This window comes from Fukomys damarensis, unplaced genomic scaffold (assembly GCF_012274545.1).
Source record: "Fukomys damarensis isolate Sample0158 unplaced genomic scaffold, DMR_v1.0_HiC HiC_scaffold_23, whole genome shotgun sequence".
NCBI lineage: Eukaryota > Metazoa > Chordata > Mammalia > Rodentia > Bathyergidae > Fukomys > Fukomys damarensis.
This window is the reverse complement of record NW_022900935.1, coordinates 61,692,219-61,705,977: the sequence shown is the minus strand read 5'-3', so window position 1 is coordinate 61,705,977 and position 13,759 is coordinate 61,692,219. Positions and strand designations below refer to the sequence as shown.

Genomic DNA, 13,759 nt, shown 5'->3' with positions numbered 1-13,759 from the left:
TGACTGAGGGAAACCCTGTCTCCCGATAATGCAGTTCAGTGTGAAGGGCCTGGGTTCAATCCCCAGTGCTGCGTAAGTGAATGAGAGTAAAAGGGGTGGTACAGGGAGGTAGGACAGCTATGTCAGGCGCCCCCCGCACTCCACACCGTGCCAAGCACACAGACACAGCCGCTCCCTGTTATCAAATATGCACATACGTGATGTTGCCAGCTCAACACTCACACGACTGGCAACACGGGTGTCTGTGCCAGCATCAGCTCCATGCGAGTCACCCCAGAGCGACCCAACATGCGAGGCAGCACTGCGTCTTCACCCCAACCCGCTCTCACGCAATCTGTCTCCTCTGCGGCCTATCGGCGACTGAAATGTTGTTACACAACGCATGACTTATTTGATCCATTTCACCTGTTCTTTTGTTTTTGTTTCCGTTTTTTAGACAGGGTCTCGCTATGTGGTTCAGGCCGGCCTTGACCTCACTGTGTAGCCCAAACTGGCCTTGAACTTTTGGCAATCCTCCTGCCTCAGCCTCCCCAGTGCTGGGATTACAGGTGTGCGCCACCACCCGGCTCACTGGTGATAAATACTTAAAAGTGATAAAACTGCATTTCTGGAAGACACAGGAAACGCAATTCTACTTGAGCCTTCGCCAGTGGGTTGGGTGTGGGGAAGGACAGATTAGATCAGTCCCCTCAAAACGGCAAAAACGGGGCTGTCCATAAATTCTCCTCACCGGGTGTTGTGGCACATAAACTATAATCCCAGCAGTCAGGAGGCTGAGACAGGATGATTTCTGTGAATTTGAGGCTAGCCTGGACTACTCAAAGAGACCCTGACTCAAAAGACTTTAAACAAAAAGCAAACTCAAAACCAAACTTCCCCGCTTCTGCCTGTCCCCACAGGACACGCTGGAGATGTGCTCTAAAGAGATCGAGTTCAAGTGCATCCTGTTTGCCCTGTGCTACTTTCACGCTGTGGTGGCTGAACGCCGCAAGTTTGGCGCCCAGGGCTGGAACCGCTCGTATCCCTTCAATAATGGGGACCTCACCATTTCCATCAATGTGCTCTACAATTACCTGGAGGCCAATGCCAAGGTGAGGGCTGCAGTCAGTCCCCGCTCACCGCCCGCCCCCCAGGCACCTCTGTTCCTCCACCCGTGCTTCCCTCCCTCCTGCCCTCCTGCCCTCCTGCCCTCCTGCTCTCCTGCTGTTCTGCCTCGCTCCACGAACTAGGGTAACCTCGAAGAGCGGGTCTCCCCACGTCCTGTAACAGGGTCTGGTCTGCTGCCTCCGACCACCGTCTCTCTGGGGACAGTCCTGCTTGCGAGCTGTCCCCAGGGGCCATTCACGGACAGCTGCTCTGCTGGCCCTGGGTCACCCTGCCCCGCCCACCCAGGCCCAGCAGCCCTGGCCAGCGAGCAGGGACAGGAACAGGAGGCGGCGCTTCCTGGGTCGAGAGCCTCTTGTCCCCAAGGCGTCACAGTCGGTGTCTGGAGACAACCCTGGTTGGGCGAGGGACTCCAGCAAATCTCAAAAAGATGGGGCGCTTCTTTCCATTGTCATGGAACAACGGAATAAATGCACCAATGGTATGCAGCCTGCAGACTGCTAGGAGGCTGGGAAGAGCTTAGAGCAGAGCACTCTAGCCCTGCTCTGTTAGGTGAGGGGAGCTAAGGGCCTTGTACCTCCTAGGGCCTGGCCGCCCCACCGATGGACTGGCGAGCAGCAGCCCCTGGCTGGCGGCATCTGACAGTGAGGCTGGCACAGCCCCAGCACAGCCCCAGCACCTCTCTTCCATCGGAGCCACAAGGGCTATGTGTCCCCTACAGATCTTGGGCTTCTCCTCACTCTGGGCCCCAAATCAATGGCAGCAAGAAGCAGGGCTTCCGGAGAGCGAGGCACCGGGTGCCCTCTTAGAGGCCCAGAGATGGAATGGCACAGAGCAGCCCTCGGCCACGCAGAGGCATCCTGCTGGGGTGGTCAGAGCCGAAGACAGAGGCCAGAGGCCTCCAGCGCATCACTGAGAAGGGATGACGCACCGCCAGAGGCCCTGGGGTCCAGAGAGGAAAGGGAAGTACCAGGCCGGCCTTCCACGCCAGTCTTAGCAACCCCGTGTTCCACTCCCATGGAACAAAGCTCAAGATGCCGGTGAGAGCGGGAGCAGGGGAGGCACCGAGCCCAGGCAAGGAACGACAGACAGGAGCCTCGCACGGTGGCAGGCGCTGGCCAGGATGTGCAGCAGCCAGTCTAGAAGGCCACCACGGAGCTCCCCGGCCCAGGAAGGCGACGCCCGCCAGGGCGGCTGTCAGGGAGGCAGGGCCTGGGAAGGGGCAGACGCTCCCCCCAGATGCAGTCACGATCCCAGAGGCAGGAGGGCAGGAGGGGGGCCAGCTGCCGGGGAACAGCCACCCCTGTGGCACTGCGGGGAGGGACAGGTTGGCTCCAGCTGCGGACCCTGTGTCCTCAACCCCACAAGGGGACACACAATGGGAAGACGGAGGATTTTCATCACCCGGGTAGGAGCAGTTCCCTCTGGGGAGATGAGCGTGCAAGGAACAATCTTGCAAGAATTTGTGAAGGACATTTATGCAGCCACGTACCCCAATTCGGTGCATACAGGTTTCAGGTTCCCAGCTGCCAAGAGTCCCTGGGAGTACACAGGGCGCTGTGGGGCCGTGCGGGCCGCCCTTCCCGGGTCTGAACTTGGTCCAGGGAGCCCTGCCATCTGCCCTCACCGCGTCCTGCACTTTCCCTGCGGAGCACAGGTCACGCTTGACGCCCGTCAGCGTCTGTCTTGACGTCACTCGTGTCCCTCGGCCCCTCGCCCTCCTGACTGAGGAAGAGCAGTGCTTGCCGCTCTGGCCGTAAGACCAAAACCAGCTGGGGAGTTTGTCAGGACACCGACCGCCCCAGACTTCCTGGGGAGAGGCCTGGTAACCTCTCTCCAATAGCACTCCAGGGACTCTGTGGGGCAGGTGTGGAAACCCCGCTGGCATCCTCTGGTTAGCAGCCCCACCGACCTCTCCCCTCTGGTAGGAAATGACTTCCCCTGGAGGCAGCTGCGGGGCCCAGGAGGCTGAGTGGGGGGCCACAGGAAATGCAAAGCTGCCTCAGCAAGCCAGATGCGGAGAAAGCCTCTGGGCGTAGACTCGTGATAACCAAGCAGGGAAAAGCATTTCACGTCAAAAAATGACAGTTTAGAGAGCCAGGCACAGACTGAGGCATGAGCATTGCAAGTTGGAGAACAAACTGGACAACTTGGTGAAGAATCCATCTCAAAAAGAAGAAAAGGAATGAAGGAGAAAGGAAAATGACAATATTTTAAAAATGTTTTCAGTAATAAAACTTGAGCCTAAATAAATTAATTGATCAGCTAGTTGTTCTTAATCCAACAACACCTGATCAACGGTCCTCTTAGCCATGGCACTGTGGAAGTTGATGAACGTCACCTTTCCCCCAATTGTCCGCGATCCTTGGACGCAGGACGCACGCACAGCAGACCTCTACGGGGCCGCCCCATGGGAGGTGGCCAGGAGCAACGCGGAACACAGCCCCTGAAGAGGTAGTGCGTGTGCAAGATACACGCCGAGTTCAAATGCGCGATACTGAAAAGTAATGAGTATATTACGAATTCGTTTTTTTTTTTAACATGTTAGAACGATCCTTCCAACTTTCTTAAAGCAGCTGCTAGAAAATTTAAGATTACACGTGTGGTCAGTGCCGTCAGGCAGCCTGGTAGAGGTCTGTGCCGAACAGGCCAGTCCCAGCAGCCGAGAAGGAAGGCCGGCTTGTATGTTTAGAAGACGTGAGCCATGAGACTGTGACTGAAGAGAGGCAGGGCGGCCCAGAGCCAATCCTTGAGCAACACAGAACTCGGCTGCCTGTGCTGAAGGTGAACTTTGGGAGAGTTGGACCAGGCCTGAGAAATACAGAGGAGGGAGCCGGGGAGAGGAGCGAATCCTGCTTGGGTCTGTGACATTTGGGGCGCCAGCAGGGCGCCCGAGGAGGTGATGCTGAGGCACAGCCTGAGACGGAGGAGCCGGAGGACAGTGCGTCTCAGAGGGCTGGTCCCCCAGGGCTGATGCCAGCATGGCCGGCCTTGGCCTAAGGACAGCGGTCAGGGACAACGGGCACAGTGACTCAGTGGCCAACCAAGATGACTAGCCACCCAGCCAGCACAGCACGGAGTGAAGGACGGGGCAGGGCGGCGCCTCACCCTGACTGACTGCTCCCACCCTCCCGAAGGTGCCCTGGGACGATCTCCGCTACCTTTTTGGGGAAATCATGTACGGCGGCCACATCACAGATGACTGGGACCGCCGGCTGTGCAGGACCTACCTGGCGGAGTACGTCCGGATGGAGATGCTGGAGGGAGAGGTGCTGCTGGCCCCCGGCTTCCAGATTCCCCCCAACCTGGACTACAAGGTGAGGACGGGCACTCACGCTGGGGGGAGGGGGTCCGACATGAGCTCAGCGGGGGTTAACACCACCTGGCTAGCTCCCAGTGGGAGCCTCACAGCATGAAGGGAGAATCGGTGATTGAGCAAGAACGCAGGCAACCAAAATAAGGAAGGAGGGGAAATTTCCTTTATGAAGCTGGGGAGCACAGGGGGCAGCCCGTGAAGGACCAGGGAACAAGTAGGGTTTGTACGGAAGACAAGATGTGGGTGGAACATTCGGGTAGGAAATGCTTAATAAACACAGGACGTGGTTCTGAGCTTGCACAGATTTTCTTTGGCAGCCTGCTTACAAACCGCCCCTTTCCAGGGTTACCATGAATACATAGATGAGAATCTGCCTGCTGAGAGTCCTTATCTGTACGGCCTGCACCCCAATGCAGAGATCGGCTTTCTGACGGTCACTTCGGAGAAGCTGTTCCGCACTGTCCTAGAAATGCAGCCCAAAGAGACGGACTCGGGAGCGGGCACAGGAGTGTCCCACGAGGAAAAGGCAGGACCCCTCACGTCCTCCCCCGCAGCAGAGGAGGGGCAGGACCTGGGCTCTTGCTAGCCAGGCACCCCGGCCTGCCCCTGGCCTCGGGAACTGGAAACTGGCAACAAGGTCCCCAGGCGTCCCTGGCCTAGAGAGAAGCACTTCCATGTGTGACCAACATGTGGGCCACTCTGTACAGGGCTGTGGCCAGCAGGGTCCCCACAGAGGACAGAGTCCCGAGCCCACGCTCACTAGTGATCTAACGGAGGAAGTGAGTGGACTTGGGCATGTCTAGAGACCCAGACCAGGGATCCCGAGGCACCCAGTTCTGGTCACACAACCATGCCAGCAGGGCCGCTGGCCTACCGGCCTACCAGTCGGTGCCCGCTGACCCGTGTCAACCGTACGGCCGTACCCCACAACCCTGCGTCTCTGACAACTCCCCTTGCCTCTTAGCTGTCCTCCGGGGTTCGGGTCTGCGAACACTCGGGCAGGCTCCCGAGCCCTGACACTGGCAGGGAGGGGTCTCCGCTTCGGGGAACACACAGTGATCGGGGCTGGGGTCTGATTTCCAGGTGAAGGCCGTGCTAGACGACATCCTTGAGAAAATTCCAGAGTCGTTCAATATGGCAGAGATCATGGCAAAGGCCGCTGAAAAGACCCCGTACGTGGTAGTCGCCTTTCAAGAATGTGAAAGAATGAACATCCTGACCAATGAGATGCGCCGTTCGCTAAAGGAGCTGAACCTGGGGTTGAAGGTGATAAAAAAAAAACAAAAAAGAAAAAACAGGGCCGCTGAGGAGGCTGGGGCCACGACTAAGGAAGCAGGCTGATCTGGAGTGGCTGGAAACCAACAGCACACCCCAGGCTCCCAGCCTGGGCTGCTGGGGATCAATGTGTCAGGGCCCACCCCTTCCTGGAGTGGCTGGAAACCAACAGCACACCCCAGGCTCCCAGCCTGGGCTGCTGGGGATCAATGTGTCAGGGCCTGCACCCCTTCCCCCCCCCCTGGAGCTGTGGGGCCCCAGGACAAACCACAGGAGGTCACCCAGACTTCCCCAGCTGAAGACAGCTGAGGGCACACTGCACTGCCACCTTGGGACAGGCCGGGGCAGGTGCCCTCCCTCTCCCCAGAGCGGACCAGCAAGCCGCATGCCCAAGCAGCTGATCCCATCTGTGCCCCTAGGGGGAGCTGACCATCACCACCGACATGGAAGACCTGTCCACGGCTCTGTTTTACGACACCGTGCCCGACACCTGGGTGGCCCGGGCCTACCCCTCCATGATGGGCCTGGCGGCCTGGTACGCTGACCTGCTACTCCGCATCAGGGTGAGCACAGCCTGATGGGCTCAGGAAGGTCTGTCCCGGGTGGAGGGGCCCGGCCAACCTCTTAGCTGCCCTGACAGGGCAGGCACTGCCTTCCTAAAGAGCAGAACAGGCGAGTTCCTCGTGGAGTGGCCTCACATCCCAGTGAGGGGCTCGAGGGAGCTCTCGGCACTGCCTTGTGTGAGCAGCAGGGTGACGGAAGTAAGAACTTTTCTGGGGCTCCCAAATTATGCTCAAGTGTTTTGCCATTACTTCTCGACCCTGCTCTTCCATTCCCTATTTAAAGTGGGGCTGGGGCTGAGGCTGGGGCTGAGGCTGGGGCTGAGGCTGGGGCTGGGAATTTAGCTCAGTGGTTCTGCCGCCTGCCTTGCAGGCGTGCCATTACTTCTCGACCCTGCTCTTCCATTCCCTATTTAAAGTGGGGCTGGGGCTGAGGCTGGGACTGAGGCTGGGGCTGGGAATTTAGCTCAGTGGTTCTGCCGCCTGCCTTGCAGGCACAAGGTCCTGAGTTTGATCCCCGGTACCAAACAAGCAAACTAACAAAGTGGAGCTGGACGCCACAGAAGGTGGCAGGCTCTACTGACTGCTCTCCGAAGCACTCCTGGGCTCTGGTGGTGGCCTGTTCATCCCCACGCCCCCACCCGTCACTCCTATTTCCTGCCAGGAGCTGGAGGCCTGGACCACCGACTTCGCCCTGCCCACCGTGGTGTGGCTGGCTGGATTCTTCAACCCCCAGTCCTTCCTCACGGCCATCATGCAGTCCATGGCAAGGAAGAATGAGTGGCCCCTGGACAAGATGTGTCTGTCTGTGGAAGTGACCAAAAAAAACCGGGAGGACATGACAGCTCCCCCCCGAGAGGGCTCCTATGTGCACGGGCTCTTCATGGAGGGTAAGGATGGGCTGGTCTGCCCGCAGAGGCCTGCACAGCCAGCTGCTTGGCTGGAAGGGTCCTGTGCACAGGTCTCCAGGGGAGGGGCACTGAGTGGGCAGGAGCTCGCTGTGGGGGCCGGGCTGACCCCCAGAGAATGTGCAGAGGCCTAGGGAGACCAGAATCCACACTCCAGGCAGCCAGCCTGGTGACAGTGCTGTGAAGACAGCTGGAAACTCACCGTGAAGCAGTGAGCTCGGCCCTTCTGCGTGGGAGCGGGCAGCCTGGACAGGCCCCAACCCCCCGTGCACCCACATCTCAAGCTGCTGCTGCCCCAGAGAGGGCCTAGAGGGAAGGGTGTGCCACTGACCTGCCACCCATCCTGTGAGAGTGGGAGGGGAGGGCGGGGACATTGTCACAAGTCACCCCGTCCTACCGCCAGCCCCAGCCCCAGCCCCTCTCCACCACAAGCCAGTCCCACTCGACGGCCCCACCTCCCACAACACAGCACAGATGAGCAGCAGCGTTCTCCATGTTTATTTTGGAATTCCAGGCAGGAAATATACACATCGTTAACCAGGACAACTAGAAACGACAGCAGTCTGGTTAAAGGCAAATAATACCTACATATGCAGATATATATATATATATATATTATTTATACGATATATGTACACACAGGATAGACACTACATAGTAGAGCCCGGGAGCTCTGTCATTTTCAGCTGGAGTTAATGATTTCCTGCCCCTGAAATTAAGCAGCTGACAGATGAGGCTCTGAGAAAACAATTTAAACAGACGGATCCAAGCGCCTCAGAGCTGAGCTGTTCCTCGGTGCACAGCGAGAGGCACAGGGCAGTTGCAGCATGCACAGAACGCCGCCCAGTCCTGGCCTGTACCCCGGGTTCAGCTACTGCAGTCCCGGGCACGTGGCCTGAGCACTTTGGGATGTGGGCAGTACCCTATCCCTGCAACGGGGAGGGCAGTGCACAGCCTCCCTGGGGGACCCTTCGTCTCACGGGGCCACACTGACCCTACAGGAGCTCGCTGGGACACACAGACTGGAGTCATCGCCGAGGCGCGGCTGAAGGAGCTGACGCCAGCCATGCCCGTCATCTTCATCAAGGCCGTTCCTGTGGACCGAATGGAGACCAAGAACATATATGAGTGCCCTGTGTACAAGACACGCATCCGCGGCCCCACCTACGTCTGGACCTTCAACCTGAAGACCAAAGAGAAGGCGGCCAAGTGGATCCTGGCAGCCGTGGCACTACTCTTGCAGGTGTAGCTGGTGCTGGTGCTGGCTCCCTAGCCACACCCTACACACGCCAAGAGCTGGGCCGAAACTCAGACTTTCTGGTCGGAAACTCAGCTTTGCAACTGTCACTTCTCGTACAGGAACTGATGGGGTTTGTCTCTTACACAATCCAGGTGCTTTATAACCAAGTGCACCTGGACTAGCCAGAGGGCAGAGTCTGGTGGGGAAGAGGTGGTGCAGATTAAAACAACTGCAGACACTTGCCTGTGCTCAACTGATTCGGCTCAGTGCCTGATGCCAGCCCGGTGCCTGGCACTGCTTGTAGGCAAGGACCCAAATACCCCAGGAACCAAACCCCAAATCCTGACTCCCAGGGGTCCAGCCAGGCTCTTTGGGCTGATGCTACGTACAGAGCTCGCCCAGTGGGACCAGGCCCCTCGCTCCTAAATGGGAGTTGCGACTCCACACTGCATCTTGGCATTCTCCTCCTCTCTCAGGACAAGAGGACCCTACGTGGTTACGGAAATGCCCACCTCCCCCAACCCCACACCACAATGCAGAACACTTATTCCATACGGGTGCCATTTCCACGTCCCTGAAGTGCGTCCTGCTCAGCTGCCCACCCCTTCTGAGACTGCGCAGGGCACAGACACAATGGGGACGGCAAGGGCTGGGTCCTGGGGGTCTGGTTTTCTTAACCTCCACTGCGGAGTGTTTCCTCCTCTCGCCCCACCCCATCATTCTCACGTCCTGCGCTGGGACCAGGTGCGGAGCAGGCGCTGTGTACGTGAGACACCTGCCCAGGCTGCTCACTGGAAGCCGAGTTTCTGCTCCTCTGAAGGAGTCCTTCAGCCTGAGTTTCAGAGAGAAGGGCTCAGGAGAGCAACCTCAGGCACCCACAGCCCGCAGACATGCGCGAGTGCTCCAGAGGCCTGTGTCACAGCCTCTCCCCGCCTGAGACATCTGCCCGGGCTGTGGCGGCTGCAGGTGGTATGGGCGAGCAGGAGTCTGCTCTCTGCAGTCAGAGCCACTCTGACAGAAGTGAGATGAGGCCCAGGCCAGAGGATCCTGACCGTGCCAACACAAGACACACCGGCAGGGCTGTCAGCCTGGCCCTCGGACAGAGGCGACTGACCAGATTAACAGGGCACTGGTTAATCCAGGTAAGACGGTTCCCTGAGGGAGCACGACACGGTCTCCTGTGTCTGAGGCTTCAAATAGCTCAGTGCTGTGTGTGGGGCTCTTAGGAACAGCACCTGAGGCTCAGCCGATCCTGATGGGTTTTGCAAAACCTTTTTTCCAAGAATATGCACCTAAACCACGGTGACAAGTGGTCTGGGAAGTCTGAATTCTGAGGGGAATAATGAGCAACAGTGAGCACCCTGGGTGGGTGCTGACGGAGGAGGAGAAAGGGGGAGACCCTCCTCCTGGGGCTGTGGGAACCAACCCCCCTGCCCCGGGAAAAAGTAAAGGACCCAGGCAGGCATCTCAGCAGGTGCCCGGCTGCATGGCAACCACCTCTGCTGGCCAGGAGGGGTCACTGCAGCCCTTCGTGTCCTAGTAGGGACAAGCCCCTCCTCAAACAGATAAAACTGCCCATGGTCACCAGGCAGCTCACTCCCAATCCTTGGTAATAACCACAAAATGTGAAGCTCTTCCAATTTTGCCTTCAGACCCTGAAATAAAACAGTAATTTACTCCACATGTACACATTGTGGCTAGCTGACAAAATTATCTTCACATTTTCCAAGGGATGTACTTCAGGGGTGGGGAAAGTGGAGTCTGGAGCAGAGCCCCCACATGCCGGGTGCCTGAAGCAGCCCGCGCTTCTGGTCTCTGCCTCTCCTGGCTGCTTTACAGAGCTGGGGAGCCCCGGTCTGAGGACTGCTGAGTGGAAGAACCTGCCCCCGACACCCCGAAGGCTGTGAGCAGACAAAGGAAGTGGCAGGGCAAAGGGAACAGCACAGAAGATTGTGCAAGCCTGGCTGTGGCACAATGCCGTTCGTTCTGGTCCCACAGAAACTGCAGGAATGCGAGCGGTGTTTAAGCAAGCCTCTCCTCTCCAAACAGAAACCCGGCAGCCCTGCAGTTCCTGAGGCTCCTCTCAGATAATCGTCCCACAGGACAACTTAGTAACCAGTGCAGAGGCAAACAGTGTTAACTGATGCGCAGCTGCCCCGGGGCAGTGTGGTTGCTCCGCCACTGAAACCTGCACCGTCCTGTCTAACACTGGGTGCTCCGGGGCTCCTGGTACACAGAGCCGGGGTGTGGTGATGAGGCCAGCTGGCCCTTCAGAGTCCGCAGGTGACCCTCTCCGCCAGCTCTTGGGAAGCAGAGGGGCAAAGTGCTGAACAGACTCCGGCCAGGCCTGCCCAAAGGACGCACCGCTGTGCCCTGCAGTGCACCTGAGGCCTCCCCAGCATTCCTGTGCAAGGCTCGAGCCCGAGACGCAAGTGGACATTGAGGGTTGGAAGTTGCTCGTGGAGATGGGGGAGGAGCCGGCTCAAGAGCCCCTGCTGCGGGAAGGTGCCCCAATCACCAGGTGGTGTCCTTACCTGGGACTCAGATCAAATCCAAAATATAAACAGAAAGCAACTGGATGACCTCCTGACTATCTGACCATATTGAGGAATTTTGTTCATTTTTACTGAGGCATGATTTGGTATAATTAATATTCTGAAGAGTATGCTTATATTCTAAGGGGATAACGCGTATGTTTAGAAATATGGACAAGAGGGCGGGGGATGTAGGTCAGCGGCGCAGCGCCTGCCCGGCAAGCGTGAGGCCCTGGGTTCGATTCCCGGTACGAAAAAAAGAAAAGTGGGGAAAAAAAAGAGACCCCCCTCCCCCCAAAAAAGCCCCTTAAGAAATATGGACAAGGGTGACTATTGTGAAAACCAAATCAAAAGTGGCTGCTAGGGAAACAGGGCAAGGACTGGCTGCATTTTGTGGGTCTCAGAGTTCTATTTTACTCTATTTGTACATTATTTAAATAAAATTAAATAGGAAAATAACGAAGAAACAACAGTATGATGAAATAAAGAATCTTTCAAAACACAAGGCTCAAGGGCTGCGGATTTAGCTCAGTGGTTCCACCACCTAACTTGCAAGCACAAGGTCCCGAGTTTGATCCCAGTACAAAAAAAAAAGGTTCAGAGGAGAAGCAAGGTGACAGGAGCCGAGGAGACCCACACATCTGGCACCCGCGCTGCCAGCCAGCTAGGAGATGACCCACAAAGCCCTGACCCCCTGTGTACCCCAGGGCGTGCTGAGCCCTGAGAGGCCTGGAGAGAGCACTGCTCCTGCAGTCCAGGTAAGGGCTATCCGGCCACCTACCTTGGGACCCAGCCAGGAGCTTCTGGCAAAGCAACAAGCTCGTCCCGCTGGGGAGAGCACATCCTGTCACCTAGAACATCGCGCCTCTGTCTAGAACACCACACCCCCAAACTGCGTCACAGAAACACCAAGAAGGTGGCAAGGTGGCAGCCCCCAGGTCTAGCCCGGGTTCCAGCTCATCTTCTGAGTGGCAGCGGCCCAGGGCTCCCGGCCAAGAGCACTCCCTTCTCCACAGCCACTGTCTCCCACAGGGCCGTGCTCAGCTAAGAGGGGGAGAACAGACTCTGCCTCTGTCTCTTGGGACAGGGCCTTGCCCCAGGGCCTCCCGGGACCTGCTGGGGGAGAGGGTAACAGGACTCCACACTGCCAACCCGTCACGGTGACCTGGTGAACTTCGTATCAAAGGCATTGGGACCAGCTGCCCACAAACCTAGTGGAAGAGCTCTGTGCTTAGGCCAGGAGAGGGTGAGAGCCCTCAGGGTTCTTGGCCAGGTCCCCAAGAGCTTGAGTAGTCAGGGTATTGCGGCCAGATTCTGAGCTCTCAGCAAAACCATGCTGAGAGGCGGCGCGAGGTACGGTACCTGTCCATCCTCAGAAGAAGTTTTTGATCAGTGGAGTCACCATCTTCACCCACAGCTTCACCTGCCGACCCGGCTGCTCAAAGGTGGCAGAAGACACCACACCTGAGCGCAGGTAGAGCTGCTCCTGCTCCTGAGGAAGAGGGACAGACAGGAAGAGTTAGTGAGTCAGCTCAGTGGCCTGGCTCAGGCCCCGGCATCCCCACCACCAAGCACCATTTCCCAGGGCAGGCCGGTGTCCCACTAAGGGGCAGCTGCCCACCGCCTGCAGACAAGGGGCCCATGCTTCTGAAGACATGTAAGGCCGAGACACGACGGGTCTCTCCCTTCTTCAATTTAGGGTTGAAGAAATGCTGGGGAGAAATATTTTAGATGTTCAAGGTCACTAAATGAAGCAGTGCAAATTAAAACAACAGGGAACTGGGTTTGGGCGTGGTTCACTGGTTAAAGCACTCGCCCAGCACACTGGAGGCCTGGGGTTCCATCCCCAGAAGACATGTAAGGCCGAGACACGACGGGTCTCTCCCTTCTTCAATTTAGGGTTGAAGAAATGCTGGGGAGAAATATTTTAGATGTTCAAGGTCACTAAATGAAGCAGTGCAAATTAAAACAACAGGGAACTGGGTTTGGGCGTGGTTCACTGGTTAAAGCACTCGCCCAGCACACTGGAGGCCTGGGGATCCATCCCCAGCACACACACACACACACACTGTCCTAAACTGGAGACAGTTTTCTAATATACTGGCAAACAGTTGTTCTGCAAAAGCATTACCCAGCTGAAGTGTACTGCTGAGGGCAGGACTGCATCATCTTTCTAGTCAGTGATTTGGCAACAGGTCTTGAGGGCCTTAACAAGTCAAGGATTTATCGTGGGCAAACGACCATACACTCAGAACTATGAACTAGGATTCCTGTACTCAGATCCTTAGAATATGGAAAAGCTGGAAACCACCAAAGTGTCCAGTAGCAACTTAGCACCAAAGCCACAAAACAAAACACTGACCGTGAGATAACGTCACACGGCACTCAGTACAGTACGTGGGAAAGTGCACAGAAGCTACGCAAAGAAGCTGGACGCAAAGCTGGACACAACACATACCTGGTCCCTCAGCATCCTAAGGGGACCAGGCCCAGGACCCCCAGATACCCATCGGGGGCAATCGTGTCCCTGACATCCAGTGGTGCAATACTTGCATATAATCTACGCATACCCTCTCTAGGTTTCTAACTCAACTCTAGTTTACCTAATACTGTGTAAAAGCTGTGTAACTAACTGTTATACTGTATTGTTTAAAGAATAACAAGAAAAAGGTATGAGCAAATTTTTCACAAATATTTTCAACCCACAAATGGGAGAATCCTTGGATTCAGAACTTGTGGATGTGGAGGCCCAACAGTAATCCTAATCTGTTTTTTGTGGGTTTTTTTTTTGTTTGGGTGTGTGTGTGTGTGTGTGTTGTGTT

General features: G+C 56.8%; 2 protein-coding genes across 2 annotated transcripts in view; one reads left to right on the top strand and one right to left on the bottom strand.

The window, feature by feature from the left end:
* The window catches only part of Dnah17 (dynein axonemal heavy chain 17), a 119,743-nt gene extending 111,102 nt beyond the window's left edge, over window positions 1-8,641 (top strand). Inside the window, exons 76-82 of the mRNA XM_010618733.2 lie at window positions 900-1,091; window positions 4,242-4,421; window positions 4,764-4,946; window positions 5,504-5,686; window positions 6,115-6,258; window positions 6,920-7,145; window positions 8,165-8,641. Coding sequence (XP_010617035.1) covers window positions 900-1,091; window positions 4,242-4,421; window positions 4,764-4,946; window positions 5,504-5,686; window positions 6,115-6,258; window positions 6,920-7,145; window positions 8,165-8,412 — 1,356 coding nt within the window. The 3' untranslated portion in view covers window positions 8,413-8,641. The remainder of the gene's footprint in view (window positions 1-899; window positions 1,092-4,241; window positions 4,422-4,763; window positions 4,947-5,503; window positions 5,687-6,114; window positions 6,259-6,919; window positions 7,146-8,164) is intronic.
* The window catches only part of Pgs1 (phosphatidylglycerophosphate synthase 1), a 49,921-nt gene continuing 44,336 nt past the window's right edge, over window positions 8,175-13,759 (bottom strand). Inside the window, exons 13-14 of the mRNA XM_010618732.2 lie at window positions 12,300-12,429; window positions 8,175-8,257 (exon numbers count right to left, since the gene is read on the bottom strand). Coding sequence (XP_010617034.1) covers window positions 12,310-12,429 — 120 coding nt within the window. The 3' untranslated portion in view covers window positions 8,175-8,257; window positions 12,300-12,309. The remainder of the gene's footprint in view (window positions 8,258-12,299; window positions 12,430-13,759) is intronic.